General features: G+C 33.7%; 1 protein-coding gene across 1 annotated transcript in view; it reads right to left on the bottom strand.

Annotated features, from left to right (window-relative positions):
• Nucleotides 1–3,207: 3,207 nt before the first annotated feature.
• The window catches only part of LOC117120570 (aconitate hydratase, mitochondrial-like), a 23,969-nt gene continuing 2,176 nt past the window's right edge, over nucleotides 3,208–25,000 (bottom strand). Inside the window, exons 3-22 of the mRNA XM_033265594.1 lie at nucleotides 22,918–23,064; nucleotides 22,524–22,634; nucleotides 22,209–22,289; nucleotides 21,817–21,909; nucleotides 19,964–20,122; nucleotides 18,737–18,788; nucleotides 18,320–18,418; nucleotides 17,829–17,933; nucleotides 17,368–17,459; nucleotides 17,077–17,182; nucleotides 16,407–16,500; nucleotides 15,036–15,173; nucleotides 14,760–14,871; nucleotides 14,222–14,344; nucleotides 12,668–12,823; nucleotides 11,218–11,354; nucleotides 10,861–10,954; nucleotides 10,376–10,508; nucleotides 9,582–9,703; nucleotides 3,208–3,854 (exon numbers count right to left, since the gene is read on the bottom strand). Coding sequence (XP_033121485.1) covers nucleotides 3,720–3,854; nucleotides 9,582–9,703; nucleotides 10,376–10,508; nucleotides 10,861–10,954; nucleotides 11,218–11,354; nucleotides 12,668–12,823; nucleotides 14,222–14,344; nucleotides 14,760–14,871; nucleotides 15,036–15,173; nucleotides 16,407–16,500; nucleotides 17,077–17,182; nucleotides 17,368–17,459; nucleotides 17,829–17,933; nucleotides 18,320–18,418; nucleotides 18,737–18,788; nucleotides 19,964–20,122; nucleotides 21,817–21,909; nucleotides 22,209–22,289; nucleotides 22,524–22,634; nucleotides 22,918–23,064 — 2,289 coding nt within the window. The 3' untranslated portion in view covers nucleotides 3,208–3,719. The remainder of the gene's footprint in view (nucleotides 3,855–9,581; nucleotides 9,704–10,375; nucleotides 10,509–10,860; nucleotides 10,955–11,217; nucleotides 11,355–12,667; nucleotides 12,824–14,221; nucleotides 14,345–14,759; nucleotides 14,872–15,035; nucleotides 15,174–16,406; nucleotides 16,501–17,076; nucleotides 17,183–17,367; nucleotides 17,460–17,828; nucleotides 17,934–18,319; nucleotides 18,419–18,736; nucleotides 18,789–19,963; nucleotides 20,123–21,816; nucleotides 21,910–22,208; nucleotides 22,290–22,523; nucleotides 22,635–22,917; nucleotides 23,065–25,000) is intronic.

Here is a 25,000-nt window from a genome sequence, read left to right as displayed (position 1 = left end):
TAATTATACGTCGTTAACCTATTTGTGCTACATTCATCCAATAGAAAGCTCAATATTAAAAAAAGAAAAGAAAAAAAAGAAGAATATTTGGTCAATAACGTTGCATCATGAAATAATATTGGCAACGAAGCAAAGCAGCATCCAAAGACTCATAAAATGGAGTCGGAAGAGTCAACTGATTAGCTACCATCACTTTTCCCCGCAGTCCTCCAGTAACACAATTAATTGTTTTTTTATTTTGTTCTTGGTTCTTCTTAGGAATCGCCTTCAAAAACATGCGATTCTGTCGAGCGTTGGTCTGATACGTTCTTTGATTCCATTTACAATCTCTGTCAGCCGGTCTCTGAATTTCTTAAGATTCAACCAGTATATAAATGGATTTGCTAAAACAACGAAGGATTTCATGAAAATAGCAATAACTGCTATTACAGAATTAAAAGAATTGGATATCGCTAACGAAACTGTAACAGTTTCAAAAATTAGGCTGACTAGTGTCAAGCTGGAAATTATAGATAAGATAAACGGCACACGACGAAAACTCATCACCGGCCAACTATTAACCCCTTTGGCTTTTCGCTGCTTTTTCTGTTCTCTTCTTCGTATCTGGCTTGCACAAAATATAGACAACTGTACACACGAAAATATAATTGACATTAGAAAAAGGAGTGTGTCGTAGATCAAAAGAACACAGACAGCTGCGTAGCCAACGAATAAAGCAGGCGATAAACACGCAGAGAAAATCCAGACGATCACACACATCACTCTCACGTCCTCCTCCACCATGGTGGATCTGTTATATGCTAGAGGATCGTAGTATGACTTCCATGTGTCCACCGCTAGAAGAAAAAGTAAGAAAAACGAAGCAAATTTTCCAACGGTGTAAACAACAATAACGACGACCAAGGTGGAAGACACTTTCGTGACGTCTACAGTTGATGCAGGGAAGGAGTACCCAGTCGCAATAATTATGAACATTGTCAATGCCATCCATGTGTCCGCAAAAGCAAGATTTATCGTCAAAATCCTCCGAGATTGTATTCTGATTTTTTTCATAGTGTGATAAACAACCACGACCAGTAGGTTTCCAACAATAGAAATAATACAGGCAATAGAAACAATGACATCAAGGAAGGACCATAGAATTCGCTCATCGTTGTCAAACTCATTCGACTTTTCATATTTGGTAGTATTATCTGTCTCTCTTATTAGACAATTAAACATACTTCTGATTTGTCTATAACAACTCCTTGGTTGTTCCAAGACGTTCTTCGAACGCTAAACAGGCCTACTCGTTCTCATGCGGAATGGATAGACACTGCTTAGATACCGTTTTCTTGTATTGTTTAGAGAATTTATAATGTGTACTAACCTTTAATCAGCGTTTATTGCTGTATCCTCGTCTGGATATCCGTAACATAAGATAAATATTTAATAATATCATGTCACGCTATAATTAATAATGTGTATACCGCATGGCAGTATAATTAAGTTTTAAGGGGAATATCGTAAACATCCTATTCATCAGAAATCTTTAATAGAATAATCGCCAAGAATATTTCACATTACCTTAAGAGTAACGATGTCCTTTCGATGTCCGGATTCCGTCCATGAGTCTAGCTACTTGCCGACACCGTCTACAGCTTGGAATTCGAAAGGCATTTATACCGGTAGTGTATGGAGAGACAGGCTAATGAAGGCTAATTTGGGTATAAGAGGTAAACTATGGATAATTATAGGTAGACTATATGATTCTTTTAAGAGTAAGGTTTGCTTTGGTTCAATTAATACCGACATTTTTTATGTAGGTACATCAAGGTGTAAGACAAGGGTGCGTTTTGTCTCTTGTACTCCTTAAAATCTTATGAATGAATTCACTAAAATTCTGAAATCAAATGATCTCGGCACAAGAATTAATGATATATGGGTTGGTAACTTATTTTGGGCGGACGATGTTGTACTATTAGCTAACAATGAAATTGAAATGAAAAGAAATGCTAGCGCTTGCCGAAAATTTTGCTAAAGAATGGAAACTGAATTTCAATTTTCAGAATTCCAATGTGCTGATTACTGGAAAACACTTGATAAAATGGAAATTGGGGGCCGGGAGGACTTTATCACAAGACACTGAATCATACAAATATCTGGGTGTAGGCCTACACATATCCCGAAAATTAAAGTTACCATATGGAAAAGGGTTTTAATAGATTAATAGGTTACAAAAAAACAAATTATTGTGCCTATTATTTTTAATGCATTGAATTCAAAGCTGGAGAGAATCGTCAATAGCAGAGCATAATTACAACCCATAGCGAGGTCAGAGCTTCAAAGTATACAGGGAAAAGACACAAATGAATAGATATTCGACATTCAACACAACACTTTGACCTGTAATCGTTTTAATTGATTTGTACAAGGATTGCATACATTAAGACTGTGATTGCTCAGTAGTGAGCAATTTTACAAACATTTGCAAGTTAACGAGTCAAATTAACAAACATCCCCAGGATATCTGACGTCTTATCTCAGCAAGTTTCAAACCAAACATTTGTTTGATATGAAATGCAAGCAAGATACCCCTTCAGTAAGTACAATGTAGACAACATTAATATTTAATTTACAGAATTTCTTTTGTTGTTACATGCCAAATTAAATACGCATTTAATTCTGATGATGAAAAAAATACACATAGAAGTAAATGTTGAAGTTACACAACACACAAGTTTACAATTGAAAAAGACAAATCAACAAAAGTTTAAATTTTACCCAAATACATGCAATAGTCTCGTTTCAACATGCAACAGTTTAAAATTATGTTGGTTAGCTCTTGCAAACCAGTTTACAGTGAGCGACCAACTTGGAAATTTTATATTTCTCTGCATCACAAATGACAACCACCTTAACTAGCAAACAAAACTGACTTTAGTAATTAAATTAACTTACTATTAAAATACACCATACATTGCATAATTTTAAGTCTTTCATTGTGATTCATTAATTGTGACTTAAAGATGTATTGTCCCTTGCTAATGTAAAAAAATCATAAAAAATGAGCTTGAGATAAACTTGCTCATTCTGCAATAACATACAATTATTAACTTGTGCATAAAAAAATGTGTACCCTGATTTTTAAACCAACAAATTATACTAAAAATAATAAAACTGGAAGTGTTTCTATCATTTTTCGCTGTAAACTGATGGGTAGACATTTTTAAAAAACACTAATTTCTATGTTCAAGTTGTTAACTTTTATGTTACTTCAAAATGGGCAAGTTAATTTAAAAAAATATTTTTATGATTTTTTTTATATTTAGCATGGGACAATACATCTTTAATTAATTGCGACCAAACCAATTGTGACCTAATAAGCTGTGAATTATACCATAACACAGTACAACATGTACATAAACACAATTAGCATCTATATATGATTAAAACTACATATTTTCTCTGAAATAAACATTCCGAAAATTACAGTTTTTTCATTTCTGTACAGTACTTTATTATTTCATATATATAACACTACACTAACTGAATATCAGTATCATGTAAATAGTTGATTTTGTGACCAAAATTTTTGTTAAAACATTTTTAAACTCTGGTCATTATGATATTAAAATAATAATCCTGAATTTACAATACAAATAATTTTATTCACATCAAACTCTTCACTCAATGTGCATGTTTTAAAAGGAAAGATAGGTGGTGGAATTTTGGTGTCATCAGTGCTTGTCGAGAGCCATTTTGTTGAGGGCGCTACCAGCTTTGAACCATTCAATCTGCGTTTCGTTCATCGAGTGGTCTAACTGAATCTCATCACTGCTTCCATCTGAATGTTTGATAACGCAGACTACAGGCTAAAAAATAAAGAAGAGTAGATATTTTTTATTTGATAATGTGAACTACAGGCTACAAAAAAATATATATATATTATCCAACACGATGTTAGAAATATCAAAATTTTTTCACTCTTGGAACATAAAGCAAATAGTACGTAAAACTAAATTATTCTCCTGAAGACGATTGAAGCAACTCAATCGAAATGCTGAGGCATCTCAGCAAACAGTTCTTTTCAGAACTATCTACATGGTGTTTTGCAAGCATTACTATATTTAAAACAAAATTATGATGCTCATTGGAGGTTAGTGCCTGCCTTTTATTCCCAGGGTCAAAGGTCAGTTTAATGACTAAAACAACACCTCTTCCTAAGATTTTTTTAAACTTTTATTGAGTGTTTTTATAAAAAAGGAGTTAGAAAAGTTTATAACATTTTTTAATCAACTTTGATTGAGTGTTTTTAATATGAGTATTTCTCACTTTTATCTGAAATTTGGTTCTATATCTTTTAGATCTCACAAAATTAACAGAGACAAAAAGTACTGATATGTCAAATTTTCCTCAAAAAATGAATACAACAACATTTAACATTTAATATCTTTTTCAAATATGTCACTACAAGGTTCAAGGTGATAAATGATGCAATAAAGATCTAGAGACATATTTTTAGTCATGATCGAAATATACTGTTTATATCGTCAAGTTTAATTAAGAATGTTCTTCATCACAATGATCTTTTATGTTCTATTCTGGTAAAAAAAAAATCCCCAAAATTTGAAAATATATATCTTTCAAGATTTTTACCAAAAATATTAATATTTTTGTATCATATTTGGTTACATCATATATTGAAATGCTAGCTATTTTTATCTGACACAACCTTATAAATTTTATAATTTTGAATCTTGTAAAAAAACAGGCTTTTGAGATTTAGGTGTAATAGCCCCAATCTAGTAATTCAATATTCTTGATTAAAATTTATGAAGGATTTCATCAAACTCTGAATTTTTAAATTGATTGCTTGCCAGATTATACTATTGGCAGGCATTTAATGTTTTCAAGGGATTGGATTTTATTTTTTAAGATTTGGAATTCAATGCTGTAATATTATTTATGGAAACTGAGGCATGTGTATTGAATTTTAAAAAATAAATAACATTTGTCATATCATATATCAGTATCAATAAAATAATGACAGTAAACCAACTTTTGAAATAGAATTATAAGTACCAGATAGTATATGCTATATGCCATAGTAATAATGTAAGTGCATAGGTCTCTACAATATGCACTCTATAAGTCAACAATTATTATTATTATTATATGCAGGTCTCCTTCCAATTAAAAACCACTTAAAAGTCTCATCTGCAGACAGTGCACTATTATAACAACCATTTCAGCCCTCTAGCTGAAACACAAGGAGAGGAAGTGATGGAAATTGAACCGGGGACCTAGAGATCTCCACAGTTTAGCGCATACACAGTGGCTACCACCGGTTTAGCCAACTGAGCTAAGCTGCTCTCTAAAAAATTCAATTACTGTATCTTATTTAAGAAAAAATTTTTTCACTAGAGAAATACCAAAGCAGATTATTATGTATGCTTAACCTATCTTTTACTTAAATTAACATCTATGATTTAAATAAGTAACGCTATGTTCTAAAGCAAGTTAAATATAAAAACTTAAAAATTAAGAGTTGCCTTAATATCTGTATGGGTGATATTAGCGGGATCAAGGGCCAGCGGTCATTAGGAAGACTAACAACATGGCAATCTGACCAATGAGCATGCACTACTGAGTAGGCATGCTCATTAGTACCAATTCCCTTCATGTAGAACATCAAATATGTAAAGCAGCTAGTTTATATACTTTTAGGATTATTCTTCTATTCCATGGTCTCTCATTTCAATTTATTTTTATTTAAAATTTATTGTGTTATATACTTTGATACTCAATGCTGCAATATTATATTAAGGAAACTGATGCACTTGTATTGAATTTTTTAAATGAATAACATTTGTCATATCATCTTATATCAGTATCAATAATATAATGACAGTATATAAATAAAATAACTTTTATATAATAAAAATTTCAGTCGGAAATAATTATCTAATAGTATATTTTTTTTTGGTCTGGAATTCAATGCTGTAATATTATGGAAGCTGGGACACTTGTCGTGAACTTTTAAATATTTTTGATTTTTTTTTTTTGGAATTCAATACTGCAATATTATTAGAAAAACTGAGGCACAGGTATAGAATTTTAAAAATGAATAACAGTTGACACATCATCATGTATCAGTATCAATAATATAATTACAGTATATAAACAAAAAGAATTAGAAGTATTTATTAGCATACATTTTAGTGGAAAATAACTGCAATTTCAGAATTATGATTTTAATTTATAATCATTACTCCATTGACTTTGTCATTTTTCTTCATGGTAATCATCACTTATTTCATTTTCTTCATTATCATCACCATAAAAATTATCATTGTTCAATCATCATTCCATCATCACTATCACCATATCACTAACATAAACCTAATCATCATTAATATCATCATTATCCATCATCATAATAATTATTATTCAGTTACAGTAATTACCATAGTTGCTGCAGTTATCGTCAGCCTTTCATTATCATCGTTGTCATAAAATCAACACCATCACAACTTTGCGAGCACCACCTCTATCAATCTAATCATTGTCATCAATATCATCATCATCCATCATTCCATTATCCGCATAATTATTGTTAAAATCACGGTCATCGCCGTCATTGTCAGCATATCATTATCATCATATCAATTCATAATCATCATTATCATCAACCTATTATTATCATTATTATTATTTTTCTAATCTTTGTATCATCATTATTTCATCAACATCATCATTGCATCAACATAATAATAATATTGTATTCAAAACTACATAAATTATTGTGAAAGATCTGTATGCAATCCTATACACTATTTAAACAAAACATTAAGGAACTGTTCAAATCCGATTAGAAACATGTTGCAAATATGTGTCCCTGTTTTGCAATTAAACGCCAGAAATCATCCTCAAAATGCAATTCGAAAACCATTAAAGAGGCACTTCATCTTGGAAACGTTCCTCATGGAGGACTATCATTGAGTCTTGGCACGCACACATAAACACTTAGAATATCATGGCTTAAACTTTCATTACGGTTAGCCTTGGATTAAAGTACATTAAAGCAATAAAATGACATTCACACAATACAGAGGCTCATATAAACATCGCTACTTGCTGACTAATCATCAACTGAAATAACAATTATGACCTACTATCCATGTCAAACTCAGCAATAAAAAGTTATAGTACAATTACAAATTTATTTTAATTGAAAAGTACTTTTGCCAGCATCATTAAGTCAAATTAAATTTGATCATTAAATTAGAAGAGAGATATAGGACGCACGAAGTGTTGCACATGTGATATGGACAGTCTACATCTGAGGACTCAAATGAGATATAAACGGATGGATTTATTCAGTGTAAACACCAAGAATAACCCACAAAAGAAGACTTATTTCTAGCGGGGTCCTTCTGGTGGTGATTGGGCAGTACGCGGGAGACCATCCCTTACTCTTTCCCGAAGAAATCTCATCTGACAGACAGTGCACTACAGTCGACCTTCCCATTTACGTACACCTTGGGCTGAAAGCAGTTCGTAATTGAGAAAATTTGTAAATGAGAAGTTCGTAAGAATAGCGCCCTCAAGCTTAAAAACGCCAAGTTGTAGCAAGGTTACTAGGCCAGCCTACCAACATCTAGGCTTAATTTTGCATTTAAGTGTTCAATAAACATTTATAGAAATCGTTGAAGAATCAATTAAATGTTAATGCAAGACAAACTAATATTAAATATCGATTCATAATAGGCTATGGAAATCGTTCCATGGATAGACCGACCTAATCTTCCATGTCACTAATACTATAGGCTGACTATATGTTACCATACATTTATACTCGAACTAGCTGATTCGATTTACAGTGCATTTAGACCGCAGGTAACCATAATACAGAGTAGGGTAGGACCTCCTGGTATAGGCTGCCCAGCCTTGCACTTAGGCTAGCCTAGACAAGGTAGGCCTAGCAGCATGCACTGCCCGCCTGAATTTCGCCTAGTTTTGATTATTTTACATTATGTATTGGTTTGACTTTTCTAAGCCTAAATTAGTATGATGTATTTATGAAATGTACTGTATAACTAGTACTATAATGCATTTTTTAATGACTTTTGTAATTCGTTTTTCTTAAAATAAATAAAACTAGCAAAAATTAGATGAATAAATCTAGCGATGACGTCATCGGCCGAACGTTCATAAAATAGAAGGTTTGTAAATGAGAAGTTCGTAAATAGGAAGGTCGACTGTATTGTGACTTGCATTTCAGCCCTCCAGCTGAAACACAAGGAGAGGCAGCGATGGGAATTGAACCGGGGACCTTAAGATCTCCACAGTTCAGCGCGCACATAGAGGCTGCCACCGGTTTAGCCAACTGACCTAAGCTGCTCTCTAAAAAATTAAATTATTTTATTTAAGAACAGGTTTTTTTTACTAGAGAAATACAAAATTATTATGTATGCTTAACCTAACTTTTACTTAAATTAACATCTATGATTTGCCCATATGCAGCCTGCCATCCCAGTATACTGTTGCTAATTATTAAACTAAGTAATTACCATAAGAATGTAACAGTATTGTATACTTTAGTGTGGAGTCACATACTTTTACTCAAAACTTTGGCAATAGTAAGTCGATTCCAGTAAATGATATATCATTTTAAAACTTATAATGTGGAGAATATGGCTATATAATAAAAGTTAATTTTCATGTTTGTTTTGTCACTCATGCTCAATTTGGCATGGCCCCCATATTGTGTAATATTACATTATCAGGCCTATATAGAATGACATATTGCAGACATTTTTATGTTTCTCTTAAAAGAAGGATAATCCACTATTATTAAAATCTGTGGCATTTGTATTAAACAATATGCTTTTTGAAATATCCAATCGCAAAATTTTCACAATCACATTGAAAAACAATCAAAATAGTATTTTAAATAAGTAACGCTATGTTCTAAAGCAAGTTAAATAAAGAGCTGCCTTAATATCTGTGTGTGATATTAGCAGGATCAAGGGCCAGAGGTCATTAGGAAGACTAACAACATGGCAATCTGATGAATGAGCATGCAACTACTGAGTAGGCATGTTCATTAGTACCAATTCCTTTCATGTAGAACATCACATATATAAAGACAGCTACTTTTTATCTATATTATTCTTCTTCCATTCTAGTACAGACCATCTGTCGGTGTATTTTCGTACTGTGGTGGTGTGCGAAGTAGGGGAAGTTTTAGAATCCAAGACATTAAAAAAAATTTATTTATTATTATTATTTTTGTATTAATTTTTTAAAATTTATTTTTAAATTAATTAATTTTTTAAATTAAAACATTAGCCCATTTTCTAGGTTCCTCTGCGAAGGGGCGCAACTCCCACTTCCCAGACTGCCTTTAAAAGTACTGAGTTATTCACTGTCGACAACATGCTGTGGAAGACTATTCCAGAGACGGATGGAGTCAGGCATGTGCGAGATACATTAACGAGACCATTTACTATCAGTCAATACGACATGAAAGTTTAATTGTATCAAATAAAAAACACCAGAGCTTCAGGAAAAACATATAAATACATTGTTCTTACCTTTCCTGGTGTCAGGTCTGCTAGTCCGAGAAGTGAGATGCGATCGTCTGAACGGATCTTGTCGTAGTCTGCTGTTTTCGAGAATGTAAGCGGTAAAAGGCCTTGTTTCTTCAAATTTGTTTCTATATAAACAAAGCAAACGGATGTTATAAATTGGATGAGTCAGAAATAAGGTGTAAATACATTTTCTACGGTTGACATGCAGGTCATTCAAAGTTAGACAAATTATAATTATACTGCTATAGTGCATAATGTAATGCAATGTAATGTAATCTATGCACTTCACAAAATAAAAGATTAAAAAATGGAATTTCATGACAGTCTGGAACAACAGAATGCAAATTATCTTAGGGGTCACCATCCGCCCCCAATCTAGTGCATTTCAGGACCCCTTCCTAGGTGACTTGAGCAAAGTAACAGGTTACGCATTTACCCTGCCACAGTCTACAGGGTGCTCAGAGACAGAGGCAATCATAAGGCCATAGAGAAAAGTGCAAGCCAGGTTTTGTCATAAAAAGAAAAGATTTTAGTGTGTTTTTGAAAATGTCTCGGCATGACAGATATCTCTGGATGGCAAAAAATAAATGACTTTGAAACTCTTCATCGTTGAAAGCGTTAATATTTTAAGTGATCCTCTATTCTTCCAAGCATTATAATTTAGGTACACAAAAATCAGTTGTGAATCAATGATGGTGGATTGTTATATTGTTTTAATAATAAAACCGAAACATTTTATCATTGGTAAAAATACATAGGGTGGATGGATAGACTCAAAACAATCAAAATATATCTACCATGGATTCTTGCAAAGCTCTTGACAATGATAGCTCGAGCCCCTAGATGCCTTGGTTCCAAAGCGGCATGCTCACGACTGCTGCCCTCGCCGTAGTTCTCATCACCGATCACACACCATCGGACATTATTGGCCTAAAGCAAGAATATAATACATTTAATCCCAAAATAACAACAATGGTGTTTGGCTGGCTCAAAGCATCACATCCTTTCATTCTGTAAAGCCCAAATTTCATTGGACAAAAAACATGTGACATGTCTAAATATGGTCATGATGACATCACATCATGACCATATATAGGCACATCATTAATATATATGGGCAAAGAAAATGTAATAGTCTGGACCAGGTTTCAGTGGGGAATGTACTGTAACATGCTTTTCAATGGAAGAGATTTAAAAAAAAAAAATTAGGCGAGATTTCAAAATTTCGCTAAACAATGTGTAAGAAAAGTCTCGCCCTATGTTAAATAAACGATTGCATTACCTTATAGTGTCTGGCAGTATCGGGAACGGCACCATATTCTCCCGTTACTTGATTCTTAACGTTGTTAGCTTCTCCGTTATCAGAATTTATTGCACTGTCGAGAAAAATGTTAAAATATTCATTATCTTTGTGTGAAAAAAATAATGTCTTCACCCAACACCCTAATACTTAATTATCAAGTTTTTTATTTTACAATATACAAGATACTAAAATTAATTTTAAAACATTTAAATTATTATACTTATTATATAATTTTGTTTCAATATGTATACAATAAAATCACAAATTTCAATCATATTTTTTTTTGGTCATTTTATGTCTCATCTATTTAACACGTTGCATCTTCGTGGGACTTACCCAATGAACATATTGTTGGATATGTTATCAAGATGACCTCTGTACTTGAGCCATGGACCCCCGGGACTCATGTGGTCTGTGTAGATAACATTGACATTATACGTAAGTTTCCTAATTACTGTATGTTTCTTTGTACTCTCACAACTACGTTTGTGATTTAAAGAGCAGCTTAGCTCAGTCGGCTAATCTGGTGGTAGTCACTGTGTGTGCGCTGAACCGTGGGGATCTCTAGGTCCCCGGTTCAATTCTCATCACTGCCTTTCCTTGTGTTTCAGCTGAAGGGCTGTTATATTAGCGCATCGTCTTTTGGATGAGACGTTTAAGCTGTTGGTCCTGTGTGCATTTATGGCAAATGTGCACGTTAAAGAACGCAGTACACCATTCGGAAAAGAGTAGGGGATTGTCTCCTGCCCAATCACCACTAGAAGGTCCCCACTGGAAATAAATCTACTTCTAGTCTTTCGTGGGCTATCTTGTTGTTTACACCAAATAAATCCAATCCAATCACCATTATTATTACCACCCACATCATTCCATCAACAAAATTACTATTAAAATCAGTATATCTTAAAAAAAAAAACTGTCTGGTTTTAATGTATAGTAGATCAGTTCCTTTGATAAAACCAAGAACCTACAGCCAGCTTGAGTGCCTGTTGAAGTTTATTATGTCACATGCTAATGAGTCAGGTAGGCTAAAAAGTTACTGTTCATTCAAACCAATTAATTGCATGTGAAAACTACTTTTTTTTCTAATTTAAATCCATATTACAAAAGGATCTGTACTTCTTTCCGCATTTCTAGTCACAATTTAAAAATTGAGGAAGGGAGAAATTTAAATATTCCTTTTCAAAATAGAATTTTTTTTGGAAGGGGGAATATTGAAGACGAAATACATTTTCTTCTCAAATGTAAATGATACAGTGATTTAAAAAAAAAATACATCCCAAGATATTACGTTCGTTCTCCTACACAATATAAATTAATGAGTTTGCACAGTCTACTAGTAATAAAACAAATATGCATCTATTATCTATATCATGTATTTAAGAGGAGAACAGAGATAGATAATCTTTTACAATCTTCCACATTGTTCGCTATTATTTTATGATTTTGTGTATGTATACAATGGGTCAATGGCCGAAAGTTGTTGAATAAATTGGAATTGAATAACATTTATTGACAGTACACCAAAATATAACATGAAAGTATATTCTTGGTTTTATCAAAAACAATCTAACATAATTAAAAACCATAAAGGTGACGACGTACTTACGGAATGAAACGCCAGTTGAGAATGAGACCTGACAGGTCTCCGAACGTTCTGTAAGTACGTCATCAATATTATCAGTTGATTAAAAATAACCTTAAAACCTATTACTATCAACACAACCACATTCACCACTACTATCATCACCATTATCCAAGTTACTTTATAATGAAAATTACTAACCTTGAGCAACACGACCATTTCCTCCAAATCTTTGCCATCCCATTTGTCAAACGGAGTAAGAAGTTGAAGACGTTTACTTTTATCATCCACATCCACTTTTACACCCGTCCCATCACTAGGGGGCGCTTGGTATGTGTCCTGACCGGGATCGAAACCCTATAAAATATGCACAAAGTAGGTGGTATTTATCTTGCAATACACATTCAGAAATATCCATTTGCAGACGTGAAATATTATTCAAAGCTGTTGTTTTCTCGCATTACATTTTAAGGCCCTGCAATCATGTCTACATTGTAAGCAAGTTCCAAAATACAAGAAATAAAAATTCAAAATAATGTAATAAGGAAAATAATGTAAAGTAATAAAAAAATGCGCTCCAAGCGGGAGCGAGTGTCTACTGCCTACTACTACTGTACATTACTCTATCTCGAAAAGTACCACCAAGATACAGAGGGCGTCCTTCAAGATGCCATAAAAGGCGTTTGTATCGAATGTGTGTTGCATCTCTATGACGCATGTTCGAGTATCAAATGTATGTTTGTTGAGTTCCGACCTCCATTCGTTTTCCGATAGGGCGCCCTCTACCTTGTAGTAGTAGTAGTAGTACTCATCATGCATTGCCACCGGACTTACTCGCTCTTACAGGGTTTAATAACTGCCAGACGATAACATAGTGGTTATGCCCCCGAGGGAGTAATAGACACAAAAATATAAAATACTGATAAAAAGGGTCAATAGATGTGCGCTTGTATAGCAGATGTTATCAAGTTTATGTACAAAGTATTCGACACGACAGATAAGAAAAACTTTCACAAAAAGTTGATTATAGAATAATGTATAAAAACAGTTATGCTTCAGTAACTTCACACCTATAGGATTGTGCATTAGCAGCGCACAACTTAATCTCACTTGCCGGTCATTACTCATTACTCATTACACATAATACCTAAGATGTGTGGGCATCATCATAGATCACAAGCAAAATTACAAATTAAAGAAGCACATAATTATTGTTATAATACTAACACATTATCTGTCCCTGCAGCAGTCAAACAAAAACAATAGCCATGCACTCGTTACAAGGCAAAACAATGTAACTCAAATTCTTGTCGATTTTGATATAATACTTGGGAGTATATTAAACACTTCTGAATTACCTATGAAAATTTCATGTCTCAACGATAAGTAGTTTCCAAGATAGCACCACCTACCTATCTTTAAACACAAAACATAAAATCTAGTGATTTTCCGTGGTGAAACAACGTAACTGCAAGATTAAAAGGCAAAACAATGTATCTATGATGAAGATACATTGTTTTGCCTCGGAATGGTAGTGCTGCAAAATTTCAGAAGGGTAAGACAATTTATTTTTCTCGGAAAGTGACAATTTAAAGTTACATTGTTTTGCCATGGAACGGCCGCACTGCTGTACAGACAGTATAGACTGTCATATAAACGCAAAGAAATACATAGCAAAATCAAGGTTTAGATGAATGCAAAGGTACCTATTGCATGAAATGAAACAACACAAGAACCATAAATGAAATTGGTTACCTTGGCTGGAAGTTCATCCCCGAATGGACTCTGTAGTTTGAATTTCTTCCCATCAGCACCAGTCAGCTCATCAGTCTCTGGGTTGAAGGACAAATCTCCAGCTAATGCCAGTGCGGTGGTTATCTATAACAATAAATGAATTTACATGTAATTGTCAAGAATAACATGAAGGAAATATAGGGAATCAAGGAAATAGAAGCTTTATTTGTGACACAATGACGCATTTGAAAATACTGTATGTAAAATTTCATTGCTGGTTTTCAAACTTATGAGCTACAGTATACAAGCACACTTCTGACAACCTAGCCAACTTCTAAAACGTTATGTTATTAAAATATAGTTACATTTTTGCTTAGGTTTAGCAAATAGCTGATTTCATTCAAGATCACTTCGAAATCTATCTGTTTAACTTCATATACTTTTCTTTCCGACCACCATCTATTTGTCACGCAAGACTATGTTGTAGTTAGCCGCTGTTGGCAGAATGTGCTTACTGGTAAAAATTCCAGCCCTAGGCTAGCCAGTCTGGCGTACTCACCTCAGGGGAGGCAACAAATGCATGTGTGGCTGGATTAGCATCGTTTCTACCGGTGAAGTTTCTATTGTATGATGTCACAATTGTGTTCTTCTCGCCTTTCTTTACATCTTGTCTGAAAGAAACAATATATAACTTCTTATCATTGTAAATCTCATTACTATATGCTAACTTATATCTGCTTTGCATATATAATGGTATAGTGATGTCATATTTCTCCCATTTATAACAAAAATAGTGGAAACTGAGCCTAAAGCCAGACATAAACAATCAGCCTACCTGTCCCATTGTCCAATGCATGGACCACAAGCATTTGCTAATACCACTGCTCCAGCATCACTTAGAACCTCAGCTTGCCCATCCCGCTCAATGGTGGCACGGATCTGCTCAGATCCTGGAGTCACTGTGAACTTTGACCTGCAAAATTAATTCATTCATTCATTCTTTATTTTGCCTAATCACATAATACAGTAGAACCTCATTTATATGAACCCTCAGATTTACATACGCTTGGTATTGATGATGACATCATCAAAACCCCATAAAATACTCAAAACAAATAGCCCTTTGCAGGGCCACCATAATGTAAAAAGTGAGTTTTTCTTATTATTTTAGTACTGTTAACATGAAACAAACCATTTGCAAAACATCTGCATTCAACAGCAACGTTGATTGTGTCTAATTAACACGCTGTTATAATCTAAAACCACATGGACTGGGCAAGATGAACAACTACCGTTGGTGCACAAAATAATTTCTTTCCTACTTTAGCTTCGTGCGAAAACTCGCCTGATCGAATTTTCTACACAAACTTTGCCCAGTGTAGTGCAAATGGTTTTAGTTTTCCCTACGTATCACATACGTAAGGTCTAAGGTCACCACAAATATAACCAAACCTTGATTTTACGAATTCCCCGGTTCATGTTTATTTATTTATTTATTCTGGTTTATTACTAAAACATCTTGATTTTGCAGCACAGGCTGAATTGCATCAAAATTTACATGGTTAAAACAATACAAAGGGAAACAGAAATGCAAAAAAGATTAAAAACAATTAAAACAATTATTGTACATCCTGTGGTCCCGTACCGTACATAAAATCAAGGTTCTATATGTATGTTCAAATCACATCATTGCTGCTCTGCAAGGCTGATTCTCCACACCATTGCAACATTAGGCCAGTACAGAAAAATTACTCATCTCTACTTTCTGAAGAAAGGAAAGAAGCCTTTTTGGCCATCTATTGAATTTTAGCTACACAAGCCAAAATAGAGGATAAAAATTCCTACTATTTGCCAATAAACAAGACTAAGAGGATTGCGATCCTAAAAAGAAAGTAAATGAGTCATTAAAAGGGAAGAACAACAAAACAAGTTCACTATGAAAACCTTTCACACTACATTAGAGTGTGACACTTGTCACAGAAGTGAATTTAAAGTACAGTCTTACTACATAGCATAATTAATTTGATAATAAAAAAAACTAAATCTGTGGTCTCCATCGATAAAATATCAGTTAAGAGTGCATTGCCTTTCAGAAGACATTAAGCCATGGGTCACGCATGCACTATTAAACTTGACCATGGTGGGGTCACACATACACTGTTAAACTTGAACCTGACTTTCTAACCTAGTGTAAACATAAACTCACTTGAATTTTACACCATGATCTAATGCTTGTTTGGCAATGCTTGCTGCTCGGCTCATATCCTCGTAACTGCTGTTAGTGCAACTACCAATGAGGCCTATTAAACAAAAAATAATGATAATATTAGAAATATTTAAGAATTTCTATAATGTTATAAAAACAACAATAATACACAATACTAACAATGGCAGGTACAGATAATAACAATTAACAGTAATAATACTGACGATCATAAAATAGCAATGACTTCAATAAAAATAATACCAACTATAACAATCATAATACTTCATATCCGTAACAATAATAACAATACTAAAAAACATTAACAATACTGATAATAATTTTATTAGCCACTGCAAAATTGTATAGTTGTCTTTGAACAATATTGATAATAATGGATAGTGAATAACGCTCAAGCGTAAAGTACAATATTGCAAATATTTACACGAAATCATAGGATGTTTCGAGCATAGCCCTTCATCAGATGAAAACAATTAGCTATTTATAAAATAATAATAATCTGCTATTTATATCAGCACCTACACAGAAATCAAGTTTTTACAAGGTGATTATAACTCGAATTTGTTTATCACAATTTTCAGTCAACAGGGATACATACATTTTTTAAATGGAAAGATAAGCCAACATACAAGGGCTACAGGCTACTACATACCAACTCTTATGTCCAATGGCCATCCTTCTTTCTTAGCAATTTGACCAAGTTCTTCAATTGGGTTGGCTAGATCAGGGGTAAATGGTCCGTTTGCATGTGGTTTTAGCTAAAAGTAAAGAGCGCACATAAAAACCACAAAAAAAAAAAAAAAATATGTATTAATATTTCTATGTCTATCAAAATTAAATATAAAAATTCAATCAATTGTAAGAGATCTATTAAACAGACAAAATAATATTAATGATGTTGTACAAGAAGAGTAGCTAAGAATTCTGGGTAAAAGATAATTACCTCATCGAGGTTGATCTCATACACCTCATCGTACTTGGCATCAGAATCGGCAGATAGTAGGTGGCTGAATTCATTGGCCAAGTCTGCGATCTCTGCAAAACAACAAAAACCTCAACAGTATTCAATGCGTTAAATAGAAAGATAATGGAAATACATACATAGACAGTAAAGCATGAAAATTTATTCATAAAATTAATATTCTCTATTGGTCTAAAGAATGGAATAATAAAATTTAATTTCCATATGATTTATAAATTCATTGTGTATTCAACAATAAAGCAAAAAAATCACAGAGCACTGAATGGTAAATCAACTTTAGACTTGGTTTCAACTACAACAAAATTACATTTCTGTCAAAACCAACCAAAAACCATCAATAAAAAAACAATATAATTCAATTTACAGTTACTAATTACTATTATTAAACAATTATTATAATAAAAATGTAGATGATGACTTACCATGTCTCTCTGTTGCTCTGAGGTAGTCTGCCATCCTGTGGTTGAAAGGGAAGACGGAGGTTGTAGCACCAATTTCGGCCCCCATGTTACAAATCGTTCCCATTCCTTGAAAACAAGCAAACAAAAGGACATTGCAATAAAAAAAATATGGACTAATGTAGGATCTGAACTAACAACCGTAAGAATATCTTTTCTGCAGGCTTCGAAACCACCCTATTTAAAAAAGGTTGTTCCAAGCCAAGCAAATAAACACAACTAGATAGCCAAACTACAGAGCATGAGAACATATTCTCACTCTATAAAAGCGGAGTGGCAGTGTTGTGTTAATCCTTGCATTTTGTGCACCCAAAATTTTGAATTTGGACTTGTATGTACTGGTTTTGAATGCACAATATGGTCGTTGCAGTAGAACAGTCAATTACGTGTAGCGAATAGGACTTAGCCATAGTCTCAGTAACCAAAGAATGATCACTTTCTGTAGTTATTATTACCTGTGCAAGAGAGCGAGTCTACACCTGGTCCGAAGTATTCAACAATAGCCCCGGTGCCTCCCTTCACTGTCAGGATTCCTGCTACTTTTAGGATCACATCTGCAAGAAACAACAGTTGGTATTACCGCCTGCATAATTTCATTATCACAGTGTTTACGTCAACCCCTAGGTTGAGACCATCTAGTTAAAAATATGTAATGTTTATGTCTACACCATTCCTATATTTGTTTTAAATAAAAACAAATAAATAAAGAATAAAATACACTGAAGCAACAGGCAATAGTTTCTTAACTGTAAAGACACACTCAAGTACCATTGTGAATGCTTGCAATCAGTAGTTCTGCAGTGGTAGACAGTGCTTGTATGGAATATGTTTTACCTTATAAGGAGGTAGGACAGGAAAAGTTTGTACTTTACCTTTCGGCGACGTCCATCCACTTATTTTGCCAGTCAGCTTAATGCCTATAACCTGTAATAAGCAACAGCAAATTAACAATTTTCATTATAAGAATATTATAGTCTATAAAAAAATCAATGTATTGTGCAAGTACAGTATTTATTTATTTAAGTCTCACCCTTTTTAGCCCTGTTGAGGAGGTCTAGAAACACTCTGCTGATTGATTAGCAGATCTTTTCGGCTGATCGATTAATAGATCATTTTTGTATGGGAGGCCTTTAGGGCCAATACACTCTACTGCCTCTATTATACTGCCCTCAGCGTAGCTTTCAAGATTACGAGAACTTGTCTTTTACACAAAAAAAAGGGCCGGCTATAACTAGCTTATGAGACACTAAACAAAATAAGAGTGCGGAAAAGGCAAATTTTTATATATTACAATTATTTAACATCAAAACATAACACATCAAAACATCTAGACACATAGTACTCTAGCTATACTGTATATAAATCAAATAATTATTCATTGAACAAAGGGCGGATGAACTCCTCGGAGCCAACCATGCTTTAGTTTAAGGAGTAGGTTTTTTAGTTTCATAAAATAACAAACTTTTTTTCAAAATGTCAAACTCAAAGAGCTCAATCACCAAGCGCATAGAGGCTTTTTCGCATAATGCGCTATACAAATCCAACTATTATTATTTATTATTTATTAATATTACATTTCAATATGAAAATTAACAATCACCAGTTCTGATTGATATTAGGTTAGTCATTATCGCAATGTTCATTGATTGAAATTTGTTTAAACCACACTGTGATATCTGGTTATGTGTTAGGTCATGATGAGACACTAATCATATAAGAGAGTGGACAATGTGAAAACGTGTATGTATCTGTTAATATTTATACATTATATATTCAACATTAACACAACAGAAAAATATTATATTCTAGACACATTTTTTTTTGCTATATATAAATCACATAATTATTAATTTATCAGATTTCAATATGCAACTGTGAAATGACAAATAAAAAAACTAGATTATGATTAACAATCACCAACATTTCTTTGATTGAAATTGGTTTACAGTTATTACTTCAATGTTCCTTGATTGAAATTTGTTAATAAATTCACGCTGTGATGCCTGGTTATGTGTTGGGATATGGCGAACTATATTTGTAGGTGTGTGTGTGTGGGTGGGTGTGTTAAACTGTATGGGTGACATTAACTTTCATCTCACCTTAGGGCATTTCAATTCCCAGGGTATGTCTGCCATTACATCCACAGCATCTGCGCCACCTACGCCAATACACAGCCCACCAAGCCCACCGCCATTTGGAGTGTGGGAGTCGGTTCCGATCAGTAAAACACCAGGAAATGCGTAGTTCTCTAGAATAATCTGACAGACAATCAAACAACATTAATTAACAATTATAATATTAATAAATACATTTCTATGGAGGATACTTGATAGAACTATTATTATAAATTTTTAAGATATATATTGGGTCAATTAGAATGAACCAATATAATATAAGCACTGTAATCTGGATAAAATAATGCTTATAAAAAATAATTGAGTATTATCATTTTATACATTTTAAGAAACATTTTAAGAAATATGTAGGCCTATTGTGCACCACATCTCTCTCTAAACTTAGCATTTTCATTGAATTGCATAATACTTTAGTAGTCAAAATAAAAAGAAATTTTTCTGAAGTGGTACATGAAAACAATCTTAGAAAATATTACTTTAGCTCATATCTCCAAGCTATTAAGTTGTATGTGTATCTTGCCTATTAATATATGGCCATGATGATGTTATATCACATCCATATATGGGCATAGTATCATGTCATATCATTTCTACATATGGGCATGGCATCATTATGTCATATCACATCCATATATGTGGCAAAGACAAACCAAACCAGTCACTCGTTGCAATTCGTGTTTCAGAGATAATGGCCAAAACATGCTGGAATGTCAACATTTTTAAAATCTATTTTATTGCACTAAACTAACCTTTACGTATATCTATACATCATGCCATACTGTTATTTTCCCCATTTTCAATGTTAAAAATAACAATTTTTAACAATTTGGTGATGGTCTCTGCCTGAGAAATGCCCGAAATCATAAACTTTGAAGGCTGATTTCTCAAAAATTGTTCTTTAAACAGCTCTATGTTTGAATGCTTGAAACTTCATAAGGAAATGTTGGATTTACATGATTCTTTTATCAATTTATAACTCTCACTTTAATGTATAACCCTGTATTAATAACTGAAAATCAATTTTTGCAACCAAGGACTGGTTTGGCTTGTCTTTGCCACATATAGGCATGGCACCATGCTGTCATATTGCATGTGCATAATGATATCACACCTATATATGGGATTAATGATATATTACATCATGTCCATATATGGGCATGATCATAAAAATATTATATTGTAGGCAGCACCATACACGGGTAGTCAAATTCACGATCTATCCACACCTGGCATAGCTGTCATCCTGCCAATGGCAGTTCTTGAGGTTATTCTAGGTCTCCATGGCTGTCCCATGGCCCACTGTAAAGACCATGAGTGGAGAGCCATGGCAGACCACAAAGGGCTAGCACTGAAGCAGGTAATTTTAAAAAGGGCTTGCACCAAGACGAATAGTAAGCAACTAAAGTTTAATGCTACTTTTACCTGACTTTTTTTATGCTAATTTATGTTCTAATTGGGATCTAAAAGCCACTAAACAGTGATTCAATTCACATTTTGGTAATTCCTGTCCGGCCAATTGAGTGTTGTTTTTTCCTCTCTGCTATTTTGTGTTTGTCAGTTTCATTGTTCTTTGGACCAAATAAATGAAATGAAATCTGAACTGAAATTCGGAATGCGTTTCCAGATGCACTGAAAGCCAGTGTTCCTATTCTTACACACTGATATGATTTTCTGATCGGTTCGGAAGGCCTTCTGATCTGAATATTTGCATTTGGTGTAAATGCAGTTTAACACCAAGGCAAACAACAAAGGCCTTGCTAATGTAATCAATGCTCGTACGTAACCAAATATAATATTATTAAAAATAACATCATTACCTGATGTATGATTCCACTTCCCGGCTTCCAGAATCCCACTCCGTACTTGGCTCCAGCTGTTGCCAAAAAGTTGTACACTTCCTTGTTCAAATCCTACAGAATTTGCAACACAGAAAATAATATAAAACACAATTCTAAATATATCTAATATTACAAAAATATCAATTTCATATATTAATTATATTATATTGTTAATTATTAATTGTTTAATTACTACTTGAAAGATAGCAAACAACATAGTATTTAGTGGCCTGCTGTTTTGATAAAACTTAAAGAATCAAAACTCAGACAAAATGTACAAACTTATATAAAGATATTTCAAGTTCATACCATTTAAGCTCAGACTATGCTAGCATCGACTGAAAGAAATCTAATATTTTTTAGGAACTGACCTTTGCTCTTTGTAAATCCTTAGCGCCACCAATCTGCGCCTCAATCAAATGGTCACAATGGATTGTAGATGGAACAGCAACCTGGGAATGGAGAAGCGACAACAACTGTATTAATGATTCAAATATCTCAAGTTTGTAAATAAATAACAACTAACTTTCACTGCAATGGAGATGTGACACCGCAGTTAGGTGCACATTTTCCAATTCCATAAGGTTCAAATCCTGCAAAAAACTCCATTTCATCAGCCTCATAACAAAGTAAATACATTAAAATATAATGATTTTAACCTTACTTTATGTTCTCATCACACTAACCTTAGGTAGACCGCTTGAGATGAACTGTAACATGGCCATCTGTGCCGTGGCATCCTGCATGGCCACACGGTCAGGCCGCAGTTTCAGGTAACTTTCACCACGTACAATATCCTTAAAAAATATATATATCATTTTAAAACAGATCTGAGGGTATTTTTTACTATCATTATAAATATTAATTACATAATTTAACATTTCATTGGTCAATTTCACTTGGTACATGGTACAATATTTTTACGCACACATGGGCAAAGAAGTACCATCCCCATAATACTGAATTCAACTTCCTTCGGTGTTCAATGATTGGGACTACCTTCACATTAGAAGGCAGTCAATTGGCTCACCTAAAAAATGTTTTATTTGCACATTAACAACTGACATCTATTCAAATTACCTGGCCACTCGGATCTTCTAAATGCCCATACAAAATCTTCTCCGAGAGTGTTAGGGGGCGCTGTAAACGGGTTTGAGCTGTTTTCACATTGGCAGCAAGTTTTTCATAGTCGACATAGTTATTCTGATCAAACCGGCTCATAACAACCTTGGAAGAGAAAATTAATATTAAATTCAAAGTAAAAAAATGAAGTTCAAGGTGACAATATACATTTCTGTTATCTCTCTAATGAGGAAATCTTAATTTCCCTAATGGAAGCATCTAACTTTCACATCCTTTATCCTACTGTCAACATAATCAGAAATGCTTTCACAATGAGTTCATGTTTGGACCTTGAATTTAATAAAAACAAAAATTGTTTGTGATATCCATTTTCTATTTTCTTTGACTATGTAATGATATTTCTGATGATTAATACTGTATACAGTATTGATTATTACATTTTGTGTTTTGTAAACTAGACGCAGGGTTCCCGGAACGCCGCCCTCAGCGGCGTGTGCGAAGCACAACACAGGCTCAGAAGTGGAACGTGAATTTGGATATGGTTTTGTAGTCAGATTTGCGAGAAAAACTTCAGCTACTCGTATTTCTCGACTGAGACGTCAGTAGGAGCTGTAATTTGTATGGCAAGGAGATTGAGCAACCCTTCATTCATATTAAGGGAATTTACGCCCAGAAACTTTGTAGTTATTAATATTTTGGTTATGATANTCCGAAATTTATTCATTCATTAGGCCTACATAATAGTTTAATATTGCTGTACTATATACTCCAACATCACTGGCGCATGGTAACAACCAACTGACTGCAGACCATTTCCGGTCACACATTACTCTCTATAATCCTCTAGTTCCATCACCTCTGGATAATCCCATTGATTAAAGCAGTCAATTTGGTTGGACGAAAAAATATAAACAGTATTCAAACTTATTAGTTTTTTATAGCAAATGTGCAACTACCCATAGAGGGCAGCAAACTCATTCTAGGAACTGTCTGCTACCTTCACAGCAACTGTCAGCTCAGGCTTCCTTTTTAAATGATTCAGGCTTTGTGCATTTAGTGCCTACCATTGTTTGGTGCATGCATCCTCAATCCTACCATCAACATGATCAGAAATGGTTATTTAATGAGTCCATTATTTGGACTTTGAATTTGATAAAAAAAAATGTTTGTGATATCCATTTCTATTTGCTTTGACTGTGTCATGTTATTTTTGATGATTGCCAATATACTGGTTAATAAATTTTCTATTTTGTAAGTGAGATCATCCCATAGATTAAAAGCAATCTGTTTGGTTTATAACAAAAAACGGTATTCAAACTTTAAAGTTGTTTACAGCATTACCAATGTGCAACTGCCCATAGAGGCCAGCAAACTTATTCTAGCCACTGTCTGCTATCTTCACAGCAGCTTTATAGACTTCCTTTTTAAATGAATCAGACAGGCTTTGTGCATTTAGGGCCTACCATTGTTTAAATACTTTTGTTTCCAACAATAATGCTTTGTTTTTCTTCTTTGTAAGTGTGAGGATACTTTCACACCATATGAAATTGAAGTATTTCATCTAAGGTGATTACATGGAATTGTCCATTACTTTTTTTTTTAACAAATACAAAGAATTGAGGGTGGAGTTCTTTTGTTTGGTTGTGAAAGAAACAAACCTAATTTTTTCCAAGATTACATTGAAGATACAGAAATAGGAATGCAAACATTTTAACCACCAAGCCAAAGCTCCACCTACAAATAGCTAATTGAATGATGAACAATTACTTTTGTTAAGAAAGTATAATACATACTCCAAGTATTGAAATACATGCCATCGTGTTGGGATTCAATATTTCGACATTAATTATGTCATCATCAGGAACTTTTGTTAAATGTTATAAATTTGGCAGTTGCTATTGTTACACAAGGTTTAACCAAATTCCTAAATTCTGATTGGATATGGTAGTATGGTAGAATTAGGCAGTGGCGTATCTAGGGGGTGCTCCCCAAAAATCACGGTCAAGTAGCTAAAAATCACCTAAAATCACCATATTTTGCGAATTAGAGCACCTCAACTGATCATCGGGCCCCTCAACTG

The sequence above is a fragment of the Anneissia japonica genome, unplaced genomic scaffold (genome assembly GCF_011630105.1).
Source record: "Anneissia japonica isolate Jap-2015-1 unplaced genomic scaffold, ASM1163010v1 scaffold3474_len973312_cov172, whole genome shotgun sequence".
In the NCBI taxonomy this organism is placed as follows: domain Eukaryota; kingdom Metazoa; phylum Echinodermata; class Crinoidea; order Comatulida; family Comatulidae; genus Anneissia; species Anneissia japonica.
Note: the sequence above shows the minus strand (reverse complement) of the source record. Positions and strands in the feature narration are given on the sequence as shown.